This window comes from Mastomys coucha, chromosome X (genome assembly GCF_008632895.1).
Source record: "Mastomys coucha isolate ucsf_1 chromosome X, UCSF_Mcou_1, whole genome shotgun sequence".
NCBI lineage: Eukaryota > Metazoa > Chordata > Mammalia > Rodentia > Muridae > Mastomys > Mastomys coucha.
In genome coordinates, this window is record NC_045030.1 from 100,191,847 (window position 1) to 100,214,026 (window position 22,180).

General features: G+C 45.6%; 1 protein-coding gene across 1 annotated transcript in view; it reads left to right on the top strand.

Moving 5' to 3' along the window:
- The first annotated feature begins 2,184 nt into the window (after positions 1 to 2,184).
- The window catches only part of Fam155b (family with sequence similarity 155 member B), a 28,510-nt gene continuing 8,514 nt past the window's right edge, over positions 2,185 to 22,180 (top strand). The window contains exon 1 of the mRNA XM_031365547.1: positions 2,185 to 3,940. Within this exon, the coding sequence (XP_031221407.1) occupies positions 3,083 to 3,940 (858 nt within the window). The 5' untranslated portion in view covers positions 2,185 to 3,082. The remainder of the gene's footprint in view (positions 3,941 to 22,180) is intronic.

Consider the following 22,180-nt stretch of genomic DNA (forward strand, 5'->3'; position numbering starts at 1 on the left):
CACTGTTCCCACTTTACACCTAGCCACAGCAAACTACTTAGTAGGTTTCTAAATATGCTTTTCCTGTCGTTGCTTCTACACCCTTACACACGACTTCCCTTCTCCTGAGATACCCTTTGTACATCACTTCCTCTACCTTCTGTTTAGCCAAGACCCATTTATCCCATACCACTTCAACTAACCTCTTTCTGTCCCAAGATACACATTGTACTTGTGTATCACTGGTGCCCAGTATAGCACATGGAATTTGATGCATTTTCAAGCAGATATTTGCCAGCTGACCTGGCTATGGGCAAAATTGTCTCTGAGAAAATTTTCAGAGTCGACCAGTCCATCTCTCTGTGGAAGGGAGACCTCTCATTGATACCATTGTTTTGTATTGGGCTATAATCCCTTCCTTTGACATGTCTGCTTCCCCACTTCAACTGTAAGCACTTCCATAGCAGGCTATGTCTGGACAATTGCAGCACCCTATGCAGGTCCAGGGAGTGCTTAAATATAACTAGGCCTCCTGAATGTCTGACAGTTTTTCCCTTCTGCCATAGCTTGCTTTTCTTAGCCTCTAAAGTCTAAACTACTACACTTACAAACATATGTGTCTGCTTTCTACCCCTGAAAATTTTCCCTCCTGTTTCTTTTATCTGGAATGTCCTCACTCACCCACCCAATTCTGCTACTTCTTTAGTAACCAGCTACAACCCCCCACCCCAACTCAGATTTCCAAGCATCCTTTGCAATTTAACACTGAGTAGTGCTAAGAGTTCCCACCCATTTCATTTAGCCCTTGGTATTCTCTCATGTTGTCAAGACAAAAAAATAGAACAGATTTCTTTCGGGGCACAAAGTGCGGTCAGTTTTAGAAGTGTTACTTGAACCCACCACCTCTATCCATGAATTCCACTAGACAGCATATAATTCTTATTTCCTTATTCGGGAAACTGTTGTTTTCTTTAAGGCAGGTCTGCGTCTTCTACTCCTTTATCTTTCTAAGGCCTCTCTCGCTCTGTAGAGAAGTCTAGGGTCAGACTCCCTGGGTTTCTATCAGGATGCACTGGTTATCTGAGGCTGTTTAAGGACACTAAATTTCAACTTCCTCTAATGCAAATGAAGACAATGCTGACAACCATCTCATACGGTAGTTGAAATCAGAAGACTAAGGCAAATTAAAGTGCCAAGTGCAGTATCTAGCAAGTTCTATGTGTGCTCAATAAAGGTTCTTTTTCCATTGTTATGATTAGTAACAAATCCCTGGGGCAGTAGTCTGCTCAAAATTACTACGGAAGAGTTGCCGAGGAAAGAGGGAAAACAAAAAGGAAGTATACCATAGGAGCAATCTGAGATGTCTGTGGAGTCCAAACAAGGTTAGTAGCGCGGCAGGACGTTTGTCTGTCCGAGTTCCTAGAGCCATGTGACTCTAAGAGCCCGGAGCGCATGGTTCCACCCGGCACAGCTTCCCTAACTCTGGCGCTCAGCTATTCTCAGCAGCCTGTAGGGGGAGCCAGGAAGCTAGGACGGGTTTTGGGGGGAGGCTGTTGGAAATCTTCCTAAGGGCAAAAAGAAAAAAAAACAAAAAACCGACACCCCACCACTACTACCGGTCTTAGTACTCTGCCTTGCCTCCTTCAGGACACACTCCTAGCTCAGTCCCCTTCTGTAGCTGAACTGGGAGCTGTCCTTCAGCACCAGGGGCAGCCTTGGCCTCAGGCAGGACAGTGAGAGCGTTAGCAGAGTTAGGGACTCCTGACCGGTCCTATCCGCAACCCGCTTTAGTGTCCCCTAGTCCTGAGGACGAGGGCGAGGCTACCCAGAGAGGTAGCAAGAACCTAAGGAGATGCCCCCCTGCTTCTTAGAATCACCCTCAGAAGTCCCTTAGCCCTGGGGGGGAGCAAGGGGCGGTCCTGGGGAGGGAGGCCGGTGGCCGCTTGGTGGGGGAGGGGGAGCGCCAGGCCTGGGACTCTGCGTGTGGCGTGTGCACACGGGGAGCGGTCGGATGAACGGAGGCGCCGAAGTGAATGGAGTTGGGGGTGGACTGGAAACATCCCCAAACAGCACAGGCTGCGGCCGGCGGGGGCTGGGGTTGGGGAGGGGGGAGTCCTGAGGCGCAGGCGCAGTCGGGGCCCCAGTCCCGCTCCCTCCTCCTCCCGGTGCCTCTTTCTCCGCCCTGCTCCCCCCCAAACACACTCGCACACGGGCTCTCAAGGTGTTCTCCGCACAGCAGAAGATGGCGACAGACTGAGGGGGCATGGCCAGCGGGAGCCACGGGGCCATGCCTTTGGGCGGCCGCCACAGCGGTGCGAAGCAGAGGCGGAAGCGAGAGGCGCACTAAGTAAAGCCGGGCGTCCGCGTCCGGCGTCTGTGGCGCTGCGGGGAGCCAGGTGGCCCGCCCGAGCCGGAACTCCGGGAGCCGCCGGTGCGGAGCCAGAGAGCAGCCGGCCCGGGACCGGCCCCGGCGGACTGCCAGAGCGCGAGGGAAGCCCGAAGGGCCGGCGGCGGACCGGCCGGCCGGCCTAGGAGGGCACGAGCAAGGCGGGGAGCCGCACGGAGCGGGCAGCGGGCAGCGGGCAGACGGGCGGGAGAGGAGCGGCGCGGGCGAGGGGAGCGGAGCGGAGCGCGGCGGGGCCCGCACGGCGGCGCTGAGGGGCGCAGAGCCGCGCAGAGCTGAGACGGACGGCAGGAGCGGAGTGCGAGCCGGGGGGCCGGGGGCGCAGAGTGGAGTGGCGCCGAGCCCGGGGCAGCGGAGGGGCCCGACACTATGAGGAGTGCGGCGCCGCCGCAGCAGCCGCCACCGCCCCAGTGCCCCGCACCGCCCCCCGCCGGGACGCCGGGCTGCGCCTAGCGGACCGGGCGGCGGCGCCCCGGCTGCCAGCAGGGAAGCGCGGGAGGGGCGCGGGGACGGCCGGAGAGCGCCCCACCACTCCGGCCTGAGCGGGGCCCCCAGCCGGCCAGCCTGCCTAGCCATGCGGCCCCCGAGGTAGAGCCTGGACGGCGCCGAGGAGCGCGGTGCGGTGCGCAGCCCGCCCTCCCGAGACAGCCGTCCGGCCTCGCGCCTGCCTACTCCCTCCAGCCCGGACCCCCCTGAAATATGTTCAGGGGCGCTTGGATGTGGCCCGGGAAAGACGCCGCCGCGCTGACTATTTGCTGCTGCTGCTGCTGCTGGGCTCCCAGGCAGAGCGACAAACCTTGCGCCGATTCGGAGCGGGCGCAGCGATGGCGACTGTCCCTGGCGTCCCTGCTCTTCTTCACCGTGCTGCTCGCTGACCATCTGTGGCTGTGCGCGGGGGCCCGGCCCCGGGCCAGGGAGCTGAGCAGCGCCATGCGGCCGCCCTGGGGGGCCGGCCGCGAGCGGCAGCCGGTGCCTCCTCGCGCGGTGCTGCCGCTGCCGCCACCGTCGCCCGGCGAGCCCAGAGCGTCCTCGGGCACCTGCGGCCCGCGATACAGCAACCTGACCAAAGCCGCCCCTGCAGCCGGCTCCGGGCCGGTCTGCGACGGCGTCCCAGAGCCCACCGGGCTGGACGCAGCTTGCACCAAATTGGAATCTTTGCAGAGACTTTTCGAACCGACCACCCCGGCGCCCCCTCTGCGGCCCCCTGATTCCCCTTCCCGTGCCCCGGAGTTCCCCTCCGCCAAAAAAAACTTGCTCAAAGGCCACTTTCGGAACTTCACTCTCTCCTTTTGCGACACCTACACTGTCTGGGACTTGCTGCTCGGCATGGACCGCCCCGACAGCCTGGACTGCAGTCTGGACACCCTGCTGGGGGATCTACTGGCCGTCATGGCCAGCCCGGGCTCCGGGACCTGGGAGGTATGTAGCAACTGCATAGAAGCATACCAGCGACTGGATCGACATGCTCAGGAAAAATATGACGAGTTCGACCTCGTGCTGCATAAATACTTACAGGCAGAAGAGTACTCTATCCGGTCCTGCACGAAAGGCTGCAAGGTAGGGATTGGTGACCCACGCCACAATAGTTGCCTGGCCAGAGCTAGTTTCTGTGTCAGTGGGACCAGGAAAAAATAAAGGTCTCCCTCTCCATTCCCCGTACAGCTCCCACCATTCCCAGTGTAGTACTGTGTCTATCTGCTGCTGAACCCCTCCCTAGAGAGGGAGCTACAGAGAGAGATTCAGGTCAACTTCTGAGTTTAAGGTTCGAACATTTTAAGGCTGGAGCCTCCTGGTGCACTGCTTCCCACATGAGGGGGAAGTGGGGCCCTGGGCTGGCAAAGTGGTAACAGGAAAGTCTGTTTCCCAGTCTCCTGGTTGGCTCTGAATCCCACTCCTGGACTAGAATTAGTCCTGGGACTGGCTGTGGAAGGATTGGAGGGTGTTCAAAAGACCGGAGGAAGAATATTTGACTACCTAATCCTCATCCTTTGCTTCCTGCCAATTGATGAAAGGCCAGGCCACGCCTGGTGACAGGGTACACCAACTACACAGTTGACCTTATATGACCTAAGATTGCTGGCCAGATCCTAAGTGGGGGAGCCCAGGGATGCCTGTCTTCTCTTAAGGAGGGAACCTGTAGGCTTCTGTCTTCTGAAGAGAGAAGGCTGGGGAAACGGGGCTTATCAGCTCCTGGAAGGGCCGTGGAAGGTTGGTGCATTATAAAACTCGCAGTGCTCCAGGGTGGTGACAGGAAAACCTGGCTTTCTGGCTGCTAAGGATGGGCATCTAGAGGAACTTACAGAGTAGGCAACTGTAAAGGGGACCTTCCTAGGAAAGAATTGAGTGTTGAGAAATTTCTTGACCCTCAGTAGGGTTCCTCTGTGTAATAATATGTAGATGGGGCTGTATTTGGTGGGGGTATTCGGAGCCTGGATCTACTTCCCTGTTTTTCCTGCCTGGCCAGGTGGCCTGTTTTGGGGGGAAAGAAAGAACAGCAAGGTCAAAAGGTCAAGTGACAATGAGACCAGGTAGGTCTCACACATTCTGGAGCTGGGGGCCACCGGCTGGAGAGTGAGGCAGTTACCTCCTAGTATAGAACATCTCCCTTTCAAGGCTCTGAGAAAGGGTTGCAAGTGGCCTCTTTCCAGCAAGCCTTGCTCCTGTGGACTTCTGCAAGGTTCTGCTGGTCTCTATGGGCCCCTTGGGCATTTGGGGTGGAGGACTGGGGAGGAATGGAGTAGCTCGTCCATCCTGACTTCACTTTCTCTTTCTCCCTTTTCCTATTCTCGTAACCTAGCCGTCTCCTCCCGCCTCACTCAGCCTCAGCTGACTCACTGCTTCACTCACACTACCAGATGAGATATTCCACTTCTTAAAGGTGTACAGACAGAGAGACAAACATATCCAGCCATGCACTGCTAGTGAGACTCTGGACAAAGTCATACAGAGGAACTGAGAGGTTGTCACTTTCATAAACAGTGCTGTGGAAGCAGGCGCCATGTCACATGCGTCTCCCTGTGGTGTCAGAGACATGCAATCACATGAAGAAAGACACATTTTGCCATACAGAGGTAGAGATACGTACTCTAATTGCCTGCCAGGGATTTGTGTCCTCAGTGAGAGCAGAGGTCTCCTAGCAGATAGAATAAAGAATATCTGTATTTTGTGGTCCCCTCCCCAAGCCCATGGCTACAACTGTTTTTTTTTGTCAGTCTCCAGAATGAATGAAGACCATGGCACAACTTTTCTATAAGGATTTTCTCCATGTTATAGTCGGATCCAAGCTCCTTTTGACCCCACACTAAATCCCTCACATTGATTGCTGATACAAAGCAGTTTGATGTCTGGGAAGGCAGAGGTTCTTTCTGATTCTGGAGGTCTTATCTCATCTGTTGAGGGCTTGTTAGCAGTTTGCTCTCAGGCATGTTTTCTTTGCTTCCTCTAAGCTTTCATTTCCTCATTTGTAAAACAGGAAAAATAGCCTTTCCCTGCCCAAGTCCCTAGTGTTTTGGGAGATGTAAGTGGGAATGCACGACTAGTAGCATTTTGTGGTAAGAATTTAACACCTGGCATATATTTAGGGGTTTCATGTGTGTTATGAGAGCACAACTGTGTAGATTACCTCCATTTTACAGATAAGGGAACTGGGATATATCCGGGTAATACAATTTGCCCTCAGCAAATGAGCATGAATTCAGGTACTCCAGCCCAGTCTTCTCATGCTAAACCTTTGCTTTTGCTGTGGCCTCCTATCAAGGTCCCCAGGCCCTTTCTCCTGTCTCCTTGCCTCTCTCCAGGAGCAAGTGGGCTCTCCTGCTCTTACTGTCTAATGCCTGCACACGAGCCGTGCCAGCTCCTCAGTTCTCCTCCTGTGGTTTCTACCTCCTCCAAAGCTTTCTCCTTCAACTGAGGCCCAAAGCTCAGTTTGCCCTAAGTCTTTAGTCCAGTTTTCTGATGCCATGAAAGAGACAGGCAGTCCTGAGCCCCTTCTTCTTGACACCCTGTCTCCTCAATCACTTACCCCACCTTGTCACAGGCTTTCTTTACCTGTACTAAGCCCCCTCCCCCTGAGCTCAGAGCTCCCCTGTCTGGCCCCTACCCCAAGTAGGATCCTGTGGAGATAATATCCCACACCCAGAATCCTCTTAAATGAGACCCTGAAGTCCTATTCTAAGATGAGGAGGTTTTCTCTGCAAACCAACTCTGGAGCTGGGTTCTAGAGCCAGGTGACCCCCCACTCCCAGGGTCTTTGTTATGAATGTGTCAATCAGATCCTTCTGGTGTGGCTCTAGAAAGCCTGTTCTCTGCCTCTGAGATGTCTGCCCCTGTTTTGGGCCACACAGGGCCCCAGGAATCATACCTGTCCTCACTGCTGCCTGTGACACCTCCCAATTTAGTACCAGCTGCAACATTTTCTTAATGTGCGACTGACTTCCTCTCGCATAGCAGAGAGATGGAGCTAACTCGGGCCAATGCCCATCCCCACACTGGCCTCTCCTAGATCCAAGGGCCACACCCCATCCCTCCCTTAATTCCCTGTGACCACCCCCACCCAACACACACATACTCAATCTTTCCCTTAGCCGTGCCCAGAGTTACGAGACAAATAAATCCCCTCCCAGATTTCATCCTCCTAATCTTGCCATGCCCCTGCCTGCTGCTGGCTGCCTCTCCCACCTCTGCCTCTTTCTTCCTCTCAATTCAGAACACTCAGGGTGAGGAGAATGAAGGCACGGGAGCAAACTCTGGCTTCTTTTCTCACCGCTATTCCTCTAAGGCCGAGAGGCCCAAGAGGAGGGATGTTGTCAGCCCTTCCAGTGGCCATTAGCTGCACTAATCAGCTAGTTCAAAGAAGGATGGGATAGTGCTGATCCACTCCAGACTGTCTGGCACCCACCTGGCAGCCTGCGGGTTTGATACTGGGACGAATCAACTGATGAGGTGGAGAAGGAGGCTGGAACCTAAATTCCCTGGAGAGAGTTAAAGGAGTTTGACTTGAAGAAGAGGAGATTCAGGAAAATATGGCCTCAGACTTCACACCTCAAAAGGGTTGTCCTTGTATAAAACATGTATGTCTTGACTGGCTCCGAAGGACTTCATAGAAAGTCCTACGTTCTAACCTAAAGTTTTTACTTCATACCAGTGTGACCTTGAACCTTATGAATGCCAAGCCTCTGAGCCTCACTTTTTTAATCTGTCAAATGGGGCTCGTTCATCAGAAAAGCCCTGTGAATTCAGTATTAATGAGAAAGTCTGTAGAGCATCAAGGCTTAGCAAAATCAGAGGTACTCCCTCCAGCTTTTCTTTGCAAAGAAGGAGCAGACTGCCTCAGAGCTCCTGTCCCCAGGAAGTATCTGGCCTAACACAAGTGGACTGCTGGGTGAAAATACCATGCAGATGACTCCAGGACTGTATTTGCATGGAGGAAAGGAACTGGAACAGGTGACCTCAGGGGTCTGATTGAGTTCTTCAGCAGCAGCATTGGATGCAAAAGGATAGGAAAGGAGGTTTGGCTTCAACACCCTCACGCAGGGAGAGGGTGGGAGCTGCCAGAGACAGTACCTCGCCTTCTGCCCATACCTACTGGGGCCCTGATCTTCCTCCACTCGGGCTGGCAGCTGTTTCTGCCTCATTGCCTTCTCTCCTCCCACCTGCCACAGCTTTGCTGCCAAACAGGACTCTCAGGCTAACAGTGGAGATGACGGGTACTAAGAGCCAGGGGCTTGAAGAGTCCCAAGTTGAATAGTAGTTCTTGTTGTCACTCAGATGTTCTCTCTCTGGTCCAGAACTCTTAAAAGCTAGAAAGGGTGGCTGGTCCCTGTTTGGAGGCAGAGAAAGAGGAAAGCCAGCAATAAGCAGCCTCCTGGGAATCATAAGAAAGCTGGCCCTGGGGGAGGGGCCTCCAGATCCATAGCAGTTCATCTCTTCACCACTAAGGACTGTATGCATGTTGTTCTAGGAAAGGTTGGTGCCCCAGAATCCAAGAGTAGGTACAGAGAAGAGGCAGTGCTTACAGCTAGGACAAAGATACATGAATTAAAACTAGGAGTGACAAAGCAGTCAGTTGCTAAAATATACCTCTCCAGATCCTTGGCCTATATCCTTACCCACTCCCACTCTTCCAACTCCCATGTTCTTCCTACATTGTAGCTCATGCCCACATCTCCATCCATATTTCAATGAGCACCAACTAGACAGTGTTTTATCACCCTAGACCCTTCCCAACACACATCCCACACCTCACTTTCCTTTTGGGGGGGGATGTTGAGATAGGGTTTTTCTGTATTGCCCTGGCTGTCCTGGAACTCTCACTCTGTAGACCAGGCTGGCCTCGAACTCAGAAATCCTCCTGCCTCTGCCTCCCAAGTGCTGGGATTAAAGGCGTGCACCATCACCGCCCGGCCACACCTCTCTTTCTAACCCTCATTTATATATTTACACTCCTCTGCTCCTCCAAAAACTTATTTCTAATCTTCCTGGCCTGACTACTTCTGTCCCACTTGGTTCCTCTCCATCAGTTGAATGTTCCCATGCCACTCTGCCATCTGCCTCCAACTTCCCAAACCTCCTGACCTTTATTGCAGATCTCACCTTTTTTCTGCCTTGCCTGCCTCACCTCCTTGGTACCATACTCCTTGCCCTTAACACCTCCATGCCCCTTCACAGGATACAAACACCTTGTCTCCCTCATCCCTATTTCTCCTCATGCCTTGATTTTCTTTCATGTTTTGATCTTCTCTTCTTTTGCTCCTTTCCCCCTCTCCACTCCTCTCTTTCTATGATCTTTCTTCCCCCCTTTCTACCTTTTTTCCAGTCCACTCAGGGTAGATATATGCATGAGTGCATGCACTCACACACTCATATACATAGACACACAGGCATACATCTCCCAATCTTCAGGGCTACTTCCCATCCTTCCCACAAGCCGGTGGCCTGACTACTATAGTCACCATAGCAACGGAAACCTCCAGGAAGGATGTATTGGTATCTCCTGAAGATGGGGTTGAGGGAGTGAAGAGGGAGGAAAAGAGGCCAGCAGTCTCCCACCCAATATTGTTCTGGCTGGAAGTGTCTGCTGAACATGGTAGAGGTGATGGTGAAGAAAGATAAGAAGTGAGTGTGGACAAGATCAAAAGAGAACCAAGGATCTCTGGGTACATGGAGGGTACTCCCAAGCTATGTGAATGTGTGCTGGTGCCTTCTGCAGACATTAGTACCTCAGAGAAAGAGTATACGCACCCACTATTATCTGTGTGGTTGGGGATGTAGGCCAACAGCTAAGACTCAGGTGTCAGGGGTTGTCTTTGTAAAACTTCTCTCAGGGCAGTTCTTTTGTGATCCCTATGCTTCAAGACTGCTTACCTGTGGTGTGTGTCTGCAGATTAGAACTAACCTGACCCTTTGCTCCTTTCAGTCATGTGATATTCCAGCTGCAGGTATGTGTTGAGTGCTAGGAGCCACCTTTCCTTCTGAGGAATATGTACAATCTGGGGACCCACAAACACTGTTCTCCAACAATGGTCAGGTAGGACTCTGGAAAATGGCTATGTCTGAATTCCTGTGGTTGCAGGTGTACAGGTCAGAATCTATGTGAGGAATGACAAACCAGTCTTTTGTCCATGGGCATAAGAGAGAGAGAGAGAGAGAGAGAGAGAGAGAGAGAGAGAGAGAGAGAGAGAGAGAGCTCAGAGAAGCCTGAATTTAGGAGACCCTGAGTCAGGTAGGATTTTAGAGGGAAGAGCAAGGGCACCAAGTGAGCTAGGCTTAGGGGAGGGTGAGAATGAGTTGCTACAGAAGAAGGGTTGACACAGCCAAAGCTCTTGCTCAAATGGATTCTGGAAGTGGGATCTGGAATCTGAGCCACAAGTTTCTGGGCCAAAGGATGGGTCCAGCTGGCTCCAAAGAAGAAAGGGATAAGAAAAGGAAGGCAAAAATAAAATAAAGTACAAGCTTTTGAGTATCTAGGAGGTGTGTGTTTGTGTGTGTGTGTGTTGGGGGTTATATATATCCATGAACTCAATCTTGTCAATGATCCTGGCAGGAAAGTACCATTATTATCCACACTTTACAAGTGTAACAGTTAAGGTTCAGCAAGAGGAAATGACTTCCCTAAGTAACATAGGGCAGGGTGCTGGGATGCAAACCTGCCTTTGTTCTTTCTCAGTGCACGGATGTATAGAAGATGTTAATATTCTATGTCAGATTCTAGAGGCAGTGCCCTGATGTCTATGAATAGACTGGTAAGACGTTAGGCTGGCTAAAGGGGAGGCTCAGTAGAGCCTATTGGAAACTTAGGGAAACCTCTGGAGTAGCTCAGATTCAGGGAGGACTCACCAGCATCCTCTTTGTCCAAGATACATGTTTCTTGTCCTTGATATCTAGTGATAGATTTCCCCCTCCCTTGGCAGCCATTAACTGCTTATAGTTCTTCATGATAGGTTATCCAATCCCAAGTGCTCACCCTTAAACACATAAACATATCAACAACATTAAATGAACTTAGCAGATTTCTTTGTGCATATGTATGTATGTGTGTGACAATGATAATTAAAGAAGTCATGAATTTGAGCAGGAGTAGAAGGTGACATGGGAGGAAGGGGGAAAGGGAGAAGTAGAAGTGATGTAAATATAGAATGTAGCAAATTCTCAAAATATTAAATTAAAATTTGATTTTAAAAAAGATGCAGTGACAATCGCTGATATCCTCTTAGGATAGAGACAGGAAGATGGAAATAAGAGGTTTGTTCCTTCCTTTTTTGCAGACTTAGAAAAGAAGAGAAAAGTTGAGTTCCACTTGTCTTGAGAAAGGGTATTTCTGTTATCTTCTCAACTCCAATGTATTGAAAGTATTGGCCAGGGCAGAAAAGAAAAAGGTGCTCTATACAGCCCCAACCCACCTGCAACACACATTGGTAGCTGGTAGAACCAAAAGGAAAACCAAAGGCCATGAGATCTTGTCATGTAAAAGTCAGATAAGGCCTGGCCTGGAATTAGGATGTCCAGTTCCCATGCCAGGATTTTGTTGAGTCCCCAGTCTTAGATGCCTGGTCTTCTCCGTAGAAACAGAAAGGAACAGGCAGCCTACAAGGTTCTGTCTGAGAGAAAAGCATGTTGGAGGTGTGAATGTTACCTGTGTTTTTCCTATCTTACTTGGTTTGAAGCAGATAGCATGCCCACACAACTTACTTGTGAAAGATGAAGTATGTCTGTTCAGTCAGTGCTCAAGTTAATTCTTTAAGATTGCTATAGGCTCAACATCTTTTTAAAAATATTTTCCTTGATTATTAAAAAATGTGGCCTTTGAGAATGTTTGGAAACTAAAATATGTTAGAGAAAAGGGAACTAGAAGCATTTGGGTTCTTTTCATTGTCATGAAGTATACAGAAACTTACATTTTAAGTGTATAATTTAGAGAGGCATTAGGTACTGTACTGTCTGGTTTCGTGTCAACTTGACACAGGATGGAATTGTCACAGAGAAAGGAGCTTCAGTTGAGGAAATGGCTCCATGAGATCCAGCTGTAAGGCATTTTCTCAATTAGTGATCAAGGGGGTAGGGCCCCTTGTGGGTGGTGCCATCCCTGGGCTGGAAGTTTTGGGTTCTGTAAGAGAGCAGGCTGAGCAAGCCAAGGGAAGCAAGCCAGTAAGGAACATCCCTCCATGGCCTCTGCGTCAGCTCCTGTTTCCTGACCTGCTTGAGTTCTAGTTCTGACTTCCTTTGGTGATGAACAGCAGTGTGGAAGTGTAAGCTGAATAAACCCTTTCCTCCCCAACTTGCTTCTTGGTCATGTTTTGTGCAGGAATAGAAACCCTGACTAAGACAGGTACATTTCCATTTCATTACTATTTCTAAAATGTTTTCATCCTCCCAAACAGAGATTTTCTACCTGTTAGACAATAATTCTCCATTTCCTCTTCACTCTTTCCCCTGGCAACCAGCAATCTACTTTCTCTTTTAACTTGATTGTTCTAGATAACACAAGGAAGTGGAGTCAGATATTATTTATCATTTTGTGTGGCTTATTATATTTAATATGTTATACATATGCTTTATATATTACATATAAATTATATACTTGGTATATATAAACATATATGATGCTTTTAAGGTTCATCCAAGTTTTAACATTTTTCAGTATTTCATTTCTTCTTATGGCTGAATAATATTTCATTGTGTGCATATGCCACATTCTCTTTATCCATTAATTTCTTACTAGGTATTTGAACTATTCTACCTTTTGACTATTGTGAACAATGTTGCTATGAACCTTGTTCTACCAATATTTGTTTGAGTACTTGTTTTCACTTCTTTTGAGTATATTTAGGAAAGGAATCACTTGGTTATATATTTCCATGCTGAAATGTTATGAGCTTGTTTTGTTTTAGACATGGTCTTGCTATGTAGTATAGAGTATCATTGAGCTCAAGCTCCACCTACATCAGCCTCAAGTGCTGATATTACAGGTGTGAACCATTGTGTCCAGCTTATGCTTAACTTTTTGAGTAATTGCCTCTCAATTCTTTATAGCAAGCAGCTGTGCCATTTTACATTCCATTCTTAAATTTGGCATTCTGAACCATTTTACATACATACCAGCAGTGAACTGAGCAAGGGTCCAAATCTCCACATCTTTGTTAACACTTGTTATATTCTGAGTTCTTTTGATGATAATACCAGTGTTGATGCAACCGCATGGTTCCCTAATGATTATTATAGGTCTTTTTAACTTGCTTGTACTCTGAGTACCTTTCCATGTACTTAAAAATTCATAAGCTCCATCCTTGATGAGTGGATGATATTCTGTCACAAGTTGCATAATTGATTTAACAGGCCATATACTGTTAGATATTTAGATGAGTATCAACTTTTTATGATTATAAATAACCTCATGGTGCCTATCTTTATTCATCAATTTATATCAGATGTATGACTTTTTTACTCATAAAGGCTATCTCAGTCATTCTTCCTTATTCCTGTACTTTGATTGAGTTTTTTGAATCACAAATGGTACAAGCTTATTTTGTCAAATCTAACAATATAAAGATTTATAAAGAAAATGTTAATAATCCTGTTCATACTTTCCTAGTTGCATTGCCCTAAGGTCCTGGACTTTAACAATTTTGTGTGTATTCTCTTCTCTGTAAGCTTACATAAACATCTACACAAAATGACTTTCTTTGTTTTGCATACAAATGGATGCATAAATATCCATTCTGTAGAATGAAGTTTAGAATTAGACTTACAGAATCACAGTATTAACCTTTTTAATGCTACTGGCATATATTACTAAATCTCTTTCAAATTACTAGATTATTCTAGTTTATACCCACAACAGAAATGTGAGGCTAATTTACTTGAAAAATGATCTCGCCTTAGCTTCTCATTGGCATTCCCTTGGTCAGACATTTGTTTTTATTGTTTATAAGCCTTTTGCCAGGCTTGTTTGTAAATTGTTAGTTCATGTTTTCTGTTTTTATTAATGCTTTGTTTGTTCCCCTTTATATGGATTAATGATGTTAGCCTTTTCTGATCACATTTGTGGCAGACTTGCAGAGCTTGCTGTTTGGATCTTAGAGCTGAAAGGAGAGAATGAGAAGGAAAGGTGTGATCCTAGTTGTGTTGTATCCTTTACCTTACTTAATTCTTAAACCTGCCTTGTGACGTGTATACATAATGGTCCCCATTTTGCAGTGGACAAGACAGTCTCAGAGGGGTCACATGGAGTCCTCAGCCCATAAAGTTGAAGCTGGAAATTATGTGTTGGCAGACAGCACTACTACTCAGTTGTCGCTAGTGTGCATATGGATAAAGCTTTCTCCTTTTGTTTTAGAGGCACCATTTACAGAGCAGTGAGGGTAGTTTGTTTTTTTTAAGAGCATAGCTTGTCTATCAGGAAAGGGTTGTCAGGTCGGTCAACAATCTTGCCTGTGCTTTTATTACCAGCACGGCACACCGTGGATTTTGACTGCAGTCGGTTTGAGTTTAAGATGTTTGACCCCCATCTTCCTATCATCCATGCTACTTACTTAAACAGCCATCTTCACAGCTCAGGGAAGAAAAGTACTTGGCTCATAGTCACATAGCAAAATAGTGAGCACAGCTTCTTTCTAGTGATATGTCCAAGTTTACACAGCTACTTATTAGCAGAGGCAGCTTTGACTACCTATCCATATGTTGGAGCAAAGGCTACTTGATAAAGAATATTTATGGGAAATGCTGTGTGAAAGAGGCAATTATGTAGGGTATATAACATGCCGCTTTTTTTTCCTGGTCTCTGGCATTGAAGTCTTCCAGTAAAAGGCTACTCCAGAATCCCAGAAGTTCCCAAAAGATGGGACTTGGGACAGGAGAACTGATGCCCTATGGGCATTAAAACATTTCTGCTAGAATTAGCTTTCAGCCCTGTTCAGCCATTGTGCATTTGTGTGTGGGGTGGGGAGTAGAGAGGGAAAGGGAATCTTTGGGAGTTTGTTTTGCTTTTTGTTCATTTGTTTATTGGTCTGCAGTGCTGGAGCATGAACTTTGAGTCTTGCATTGGCCAGGCAAGTGCTATACCATTGAACTACATCTCCAGTCTGAACAGAGTCCTTTGATAAGGGAATGGAAATGATCATTTGTAGTGTTTAGTATCCAAATGTTCTTTCTCTTGCACCCACTTACAAGGAAAACTCCACTTCCGTGTGAAGTAAGATGAATAGATTGAAACAGGGCAGTGGTGGTGGCACATGCCTTTAATCCCAGCACTTGAGAGGCAGAGTCAGGCAGATTTCTGAGTTCAGGGCCAGCCTGGTATACAGAGTGAGTTCCAGGACAGCCAGAGCTATGCAGAGAAACCCTGTCTTGAAACACAAAACAAAACAACAACAACAACATAAGGATGAATAGGTTGATTTTGGAAAAATCATTCTCTATTCAAGCCTAGAAATCTCTCCTCAACTTGGCCTGAAATTACTCCAAAAGGAAATTTGTTTGAGTAACATGGTTTGATAGTGGTGGTAAACTGAAGGGACTGTCCCCAGGGCAGTATGGTTGGACACTAAAGCTCAAGCTTTATATATTATGTATTATATACATATTATATTATATGTTATATATATTACATACAGGCAATACTGACTTCAGATTCTACTTTGAAATCTGTCTGCTATGTAGAATAGTTGATATGACACTCATTGCATTACATTTTTTACATTTTAAAATGGTATGTATTTGTGTCTATGGGGATTTCACATGCAACAGTTCACTGGGGCAACATCTGGGCATCAGTTCTCTTCTTCCACAAAGTGGAAGATTGAAGTGGAGATTGAACTTATCTCATGAGGCTTGGAGGCAAGCATTCTTACTGCTGAGCCATCTTGTAGCCTTCAATATATTCTTTAATCTCTCTCAGAACCCCACTTTTTTCACCTTTGAAACTAAGAAGTAGGGTCATTATGAGGCTGGAAGGATATAAATCATCCTGATTTCTTATAATGTCTTTATGGTAGAAGGTGCTCAAGAAATGCTAACTGCTATTATGATTATCATGGGCTATAAGCCTCGGATAAGTTATTTAAACTCTTTGGTCCTCTCTGTCCTTATCTGTAAAGATTTGTATCTCCCTCAGGGGGTGATTATGGGGAATCAATGAGTTAATAAATGTCAGGATTAAATGCTTAGAATAGAGCCTGGCATATAGTAAGCACTTAATAAATGGTAGCTATTTTCTCATCTTAATTAGATGTGTTTAGTCCAAATGATTGCTTAATACCCAATTGAAATTCTCAACACTGAGGTAGGTTGCTGAGGAAGAGGAAAAGGTAGTGTTTTTGAAGAGGGGGTAAAGTGTCTAGGGTAAGGGTGGGAACTGGAAGCTAGAAGGCAACTGGGGATATTTTAGTAAGTGCATAAAGACCTGTTTAGGTGGGTAAGGTAGGAGGTAGTGAATGAAAGAAGGATGCCCAAAGTCGTTGATTTGCATTATAACCAAAGAATAGCTGTAGTCACCTTTGATCAGGTTCATCCCAGCCTGTCATCTATCTAGAGGAAGGAGAGGCAGCAGAAGGGAGTTGGTTTTGTTTTCCAATGATCTAAGTGAAGACTGATGTTGGCTTTTTGTTAAAAAACAAAAAACAAAAAACCAAGTGTGCCATGGAGAAAGGAGTGTGTATAACTCCAAAGAAGCCATAGTTGCCTGTGTCTTTCCTGTGGTGACCAGCACAACCACTGTGCAGAAAGGATCTAAAAGTTTCCCTCCTCCCATCCTCTCTTTGTCTATAAGACTGACTCCTTGTTTGCTCTTCTGGTTTGTTAAGTGCACCTGGATGGAGCCCAGACACTGGTGATGGATTAGCTGACCCAGGGCCTCTGGGGCAAGGCCATATGGACTGAATCTGGCAATGTTGGTCATCTCAAGTCTTAAATGTTTTGTTTTGTTGTTTATTGGGCTCCTGACTGCAGATGAGTTTCTTTCTATCTATTTTTCATTTTATAAAAGTAATGCATATTCATAATTTTCAGTTACGTTCATATTACACATATGCACATGCATATATGTCTTCTTTCCTGGTTGATTCTGACTTTGCCACCACATTATTAAATGTTATGCCAATATTACTTAATACTTGATTTTTCTAGATGCATGTACACATATAAAAGGACAAAAGTCCATCATGCACATAAATATAAATATAAATATAAATATAAATGTTTGTCATTGAAATAGTATCTCTATGCTTCACCCTTGAGCTCACTCTTTAGTGTTAAATACATCTGATTCTTCTGTCTTGGGGTTTTGTTTGTTTGGTTGATTTTGGTTTTTGTTAATATTTACCTTCACATTTCTAAATGGCACATCAATATGCTATTGCTTGTTTTTTTCTCTTTTAAATATTTATTGACGTTTTTAAAAAATCTGGTTAGAAGAAGATTTAGCTTTCTTACTATCAGTAGCACCATAAGTGCACACACATGTCCCCTCCCTTCATATATCCAATATTGGCATATCTAAGTTTCTAGTTCTAACAGTTTAACTTATTTATATTGTTAATTTTATAACTATTGCTTACATCTAGAAATGTAAGACTGTGTGATTAACATTTTATTCCTTTGTCAACTTGCTTTCTGGGAGTTAACAATAGCCTCTCATTTCCCCTTTGCTTGGTTTTCTTTGTAATTTTGCTAACATCTCACCAAATTCATCATTCACTGTAGATGTCCATGAAGACATATTTATAACCCATTATTTTCATTTTTTTCTTTTCTTGGGAAAGTGCTTCACATTGTTCAATCTGAGCTAGCTGCTGAGAACCTGGTTTTCAAATACTTGGCAAACACTTTCTTGTGTACACCTCTTCCAGTCTGTATCAAGAGATCCCATGAGCCCTTAAAAGAATACACATCTAATGACCTTCTCGGTCATCAATGGGAGGAGAGGCCTTTGGTCCCATGAAGGCTCCATGCCCCAGTGTAGGGGAATGCCAGGGCCAGGAAGTGGGAGAGGGTGGGATGGTGAGCAGGGGGAGGGGGGAGGGAACAGGTTTTTTTTTTTTCCAGAGGGGAAACTGGGAAAGGAGATATCATTTCAAATGTAAATAAAGAAAATATCTAATAAAAAAAAGAAAAAATGTATCAACAGATCTTTCAAAAATAAATATTAACATACTTATATAGAAAAAAAAAGAATGCACATCTAAGTAAGATATGATGATCTGTGTTCTCAAAGAGCCCAAAATCATAGGGATATTCAATTTGTGCAGAGATCTTTGGAAAGCTTGAACTCAATCCTGGGACTTTGAATCAGGTCACCTCTTTGGTCCTACACTTGAGGCAAGTTTCCTCCTTTCCATTTGCAATGGGTTATCAGAAGAATAAGACAGAGTCCCCTAGAGAGCAAATGGTATCTCAGGCTACATTAACAGAAACAGTTTCTACTACAGGAAGGATGAAGGTTCTACTTCACTTTGTGTCAATAAACCCATATTTGGGGACTATGTTCAGTTGCATAAAACAAAACAAAACAGAGGCTTTTGTGACTGTGAACAACAGGGAACTAAAAACTACATCCGTTGAAATAGGTAGAAAACCTAGGGATGTTTGACTTCTTGGAAGCTCTGTGTACACATACTTACTTTGACTTTTCTTGGTTTGCATTCCCTTTTCAAATTACTACAGTCTTGTTTCTTTCCCTGCTGCTCCACTGAAACTGTTCTCATGGTGAGGAGACTGTGTCTTAATTACCCAAACCAATGTGATCTCAATTACATAAATCCTTATCTGCTGACCGTACAACCCCCCCGCCCAATCTTTGACAGCCTCTCCTCTCTTAATTTACAGACTGCCATTCTCTTCCTTCTTCTCCTCTAATTGCTCTAGAGGTTTGTTACAAGGCCTGGTGCATGCTAGGCAAAAAAAAAAAAATGTTCTACCTCTGAGATACACTCCTAGCTCTTCTCCCATTTCTTAAACCACTCATCCATCCATCTTCATCTCATTTCTTTCCTCCACCTGCACTTCAATTCAGTTAGTGTTTTCTCAGGAATCTACTGTTGAGCCCTTTGTCTCCTCCCCTGCCTTCTATATTGCTTTATCACCTAGAGTGAGCTAGGTTACACTGTCATAAGTAACCACAAAATATCAGAGGCTTAACATAACAGATTATTATTTCTTGCTATGATTCATATCCAAGACAGGTCCTCAGGGATAAAACATCTCTTCAGAATGATCACTATGTAGGGAAAAGGGATCATCTATCTCAACTTTGCTTCCACAGTTAGAAGCAGAGAAAAGAATACGGCAAAACATGTCAGCCCTTAGTTTCTCCTCAGAAGTAAACTGTATCACTTCAAGTTATGTCGATGACCATGCCTAACTTCAAAAAGGAAAAGATAGTTCTACTAGGTTCCTAGTGACTAGCCCCTTAGCTCCCCATGACTTGGAGACCTTTATCTTTTTATTATGTTTTTAGTTGATTTTTTTTTTAAAGACAGAGTCTCATATAGCCCAGATTTTTCTTAAATTTGTCACATAGACAGGGCTAGTTTGAACTTGCAGCAATTCCCCCTTGTTCTGCCTCCTAACTAAGTGCTAGGATCCTTGGCATGTTCTACCATATCAGGTTCAGATCCTTCTTTAGAGCTGAGGCTGCATCCTTGACATTTCCATCTAGCAGATCCACATATACCTCAAAGTCAGCATGACCCCAGTTGAATTTGTCTTCATCCTCAGGCACACCCTTGCCCATATTTCTTTCCTTAATAAATGATACTAGCTAGGGGTAGTGGCATACGCCTTGGATCCTAGAAGTTAGGAAATAGAGGGAAGAGGATCAGAGGACTTCAAGGCCAACCTTGGTTACATAATGACTTTGAGGGCAACCTGGTCTACATGAGGGCATCCTGGTCTACATGAGACCCTGCCTCAAAACAACAACACATGATAAAAAAAAATATTATGAAATTGGTATTCATCTTACCAGGCTGGAAGTCTAGTAGCTATCTTAGCCCCCTCTGTTCTGACTGTTTTCCATCTCTCTATTTAATCCTGTTGGCTTTACCTCATTAACATCTCTTCTCACATCCACTCCTTCCTCTCATTTTGCCCCCCTCAGGCAAGAAAATTTTATTGGATCTTTTACATAACCATTGTGAACCAAAAGTCTCAGTCTCTCTCTCTCTTTCTCTCTCTCTCTCTCTCTTTCTCTCTCTCTCTCTCTCTCTCTCTCTCTCTCTCTCTCTCTCTCACACACACACACACACACACACACACACATACACACGAAACTTACTATTGTATCTTAACATTCATTCATTTAGTATTAGTCAAGTGGGTACTATTGTTAACCTTAGTGTTAAGAGAGGTTCCAACTCATAAAATATATTTATGTATTATTACCTTAAGATCATTTCAATACTCGTATTTTTTTTCTCTTCTCAAATTTTAAATCCTGCCACTACTGCCTTAGTTGAGGCCCTCAACTTATTTAGACTGCTGCAATAATCTAGCTCATCTCTCTGCTTCCAGTCTTAGTACTAATGGTCCATCCTCCACACTTGCAGACAAAAGCCTGAAAAAACTAGTCACAAAAGTGATAAGGAATCTCTCCCAAACCCCCTAAGACAGAATCACACTAAATTGCCCAGACTGGCTCAAATTTGGAATACTCTTGCCTCAACCTACCAAGCAGCAGGTATTAGAGACCTGCACCAGCAGGCTAGCCATTAAACATCTCTAAATAAGCAGTTATATCGACCTCATTAAAAACTCTCTTTTGCAGTGGAGATGATACTCCTAGCCCTGCAGAGACTTGAAGTGCCAGGGTTGGGGGGGGGATGCCCAGGGGGCCTTTCACCCTCTCAGAGGAGAAGATGAGGGTGGGATGGAGGAAGGATTGTGGGAGGGGGTGACTGAGAGAGGGACAGTAAGTGGGATGTAAAGGGAATAAATAAAACATAATAATAAACAAAATTTTAAAAAGAACAGTTTTCCATTGCCTATAAGAAGAATCCCAGTTCCTCCCCCATTTCTAAAGCATGATGATACGGTCATGTACTTCCTGCACAGCTCATGTTCCTTCATAACCTCCTGTTCACACCCTCTAATTACACTGAACTACCTACATTGGAGTCCATCATTATTTCCTACTTCCAGGTTATTTTGCCTGCTGATTCCTTTGCCTGAAGAGTACTTTATTCTCTCTCTATTTCACCCACTGAGCTTCTACCCACTCCCCTTTTTCCAAGCCTTAACTGAAAATTTCCCCACATGGAAAAATTTTCTGTCCTTCAGCCTTGAAAACACAGTCAATCTTCCCATTGTCCTACCATGGTGCCAAGTACATGTGACTTCACACTGAAGTTCAATACTAATTGATTCACATGGTCCTTTCCCTTGCAGAAGATATGAGTTTTGTCTTATTCATCCTCTTTATCTGTAGTTCTTAACATAGACCCAGGCACTCTGGTATTTAGAGTGTGTTCCTTGCACTGAAAAAAAAAATGAATGAGGAGACTAGATTCAGAGAGGTCTACAAAATTGTAAAAGTTGGCCTGAGGAACAGGATTATGAATGTTATATATGGCCCAGAAGAGCTAGTAAGATACAAGAGTAAAGTCACAGAACGGCATTTATTTCAGCTCCAAAGAGGAAAGAACTTCATTAATCACTAAAGTTGTCTGAAGCTATGGGCTACCTGTGAGAGGATGAGCTTTCTATAACAGTGTTTACAATTAGAAGCTAGATGGTGCTTTACTGTGATGTTGGGGCAGGTAATATGGTGGTGTGATGACTCTCACAGTCCTTTCCATTCTGGAATAGTTATGAATTTACCACCTCTCCTCATCTAATTTGGCAGCTATCATCTGGGCTCCTTCAGAACTGTCCCTGGATTATGGATGCTACTTCTCTATTAGTCTACCCTTGGGCAGACTGTGCACATCTAGTCTTTGAGCAGATGGTCTAGGAGGCTTGGACATATGAGGACCCTCTGGAATGGACTAGCTTTAAGTTTGCACCCACATCTCCAGCCATCTCCTGCACCTTTCCTTCAGGCCAGACCAGGCCACTCTGACTCATAACTGCTCATACTAAGAAGTAAGACAGCTGTTGCTTATAGACCCTTAAGTAGAGCCCTGTCATTTGCCCTGTAATGCCTCTAATCTGATTCTGACTTTACCAGTGCCAGAAGACTATTGCTATCTGCAGAATTACATTCATGTTCTGATGCTGACCTTACTCTGTTCTGATCCAACTGTTGAAGACCTGGGTAGAAAAAGAGCACTTTCTCCTGCCCAGTAGAGTACCTCACATAATTTGAGGATT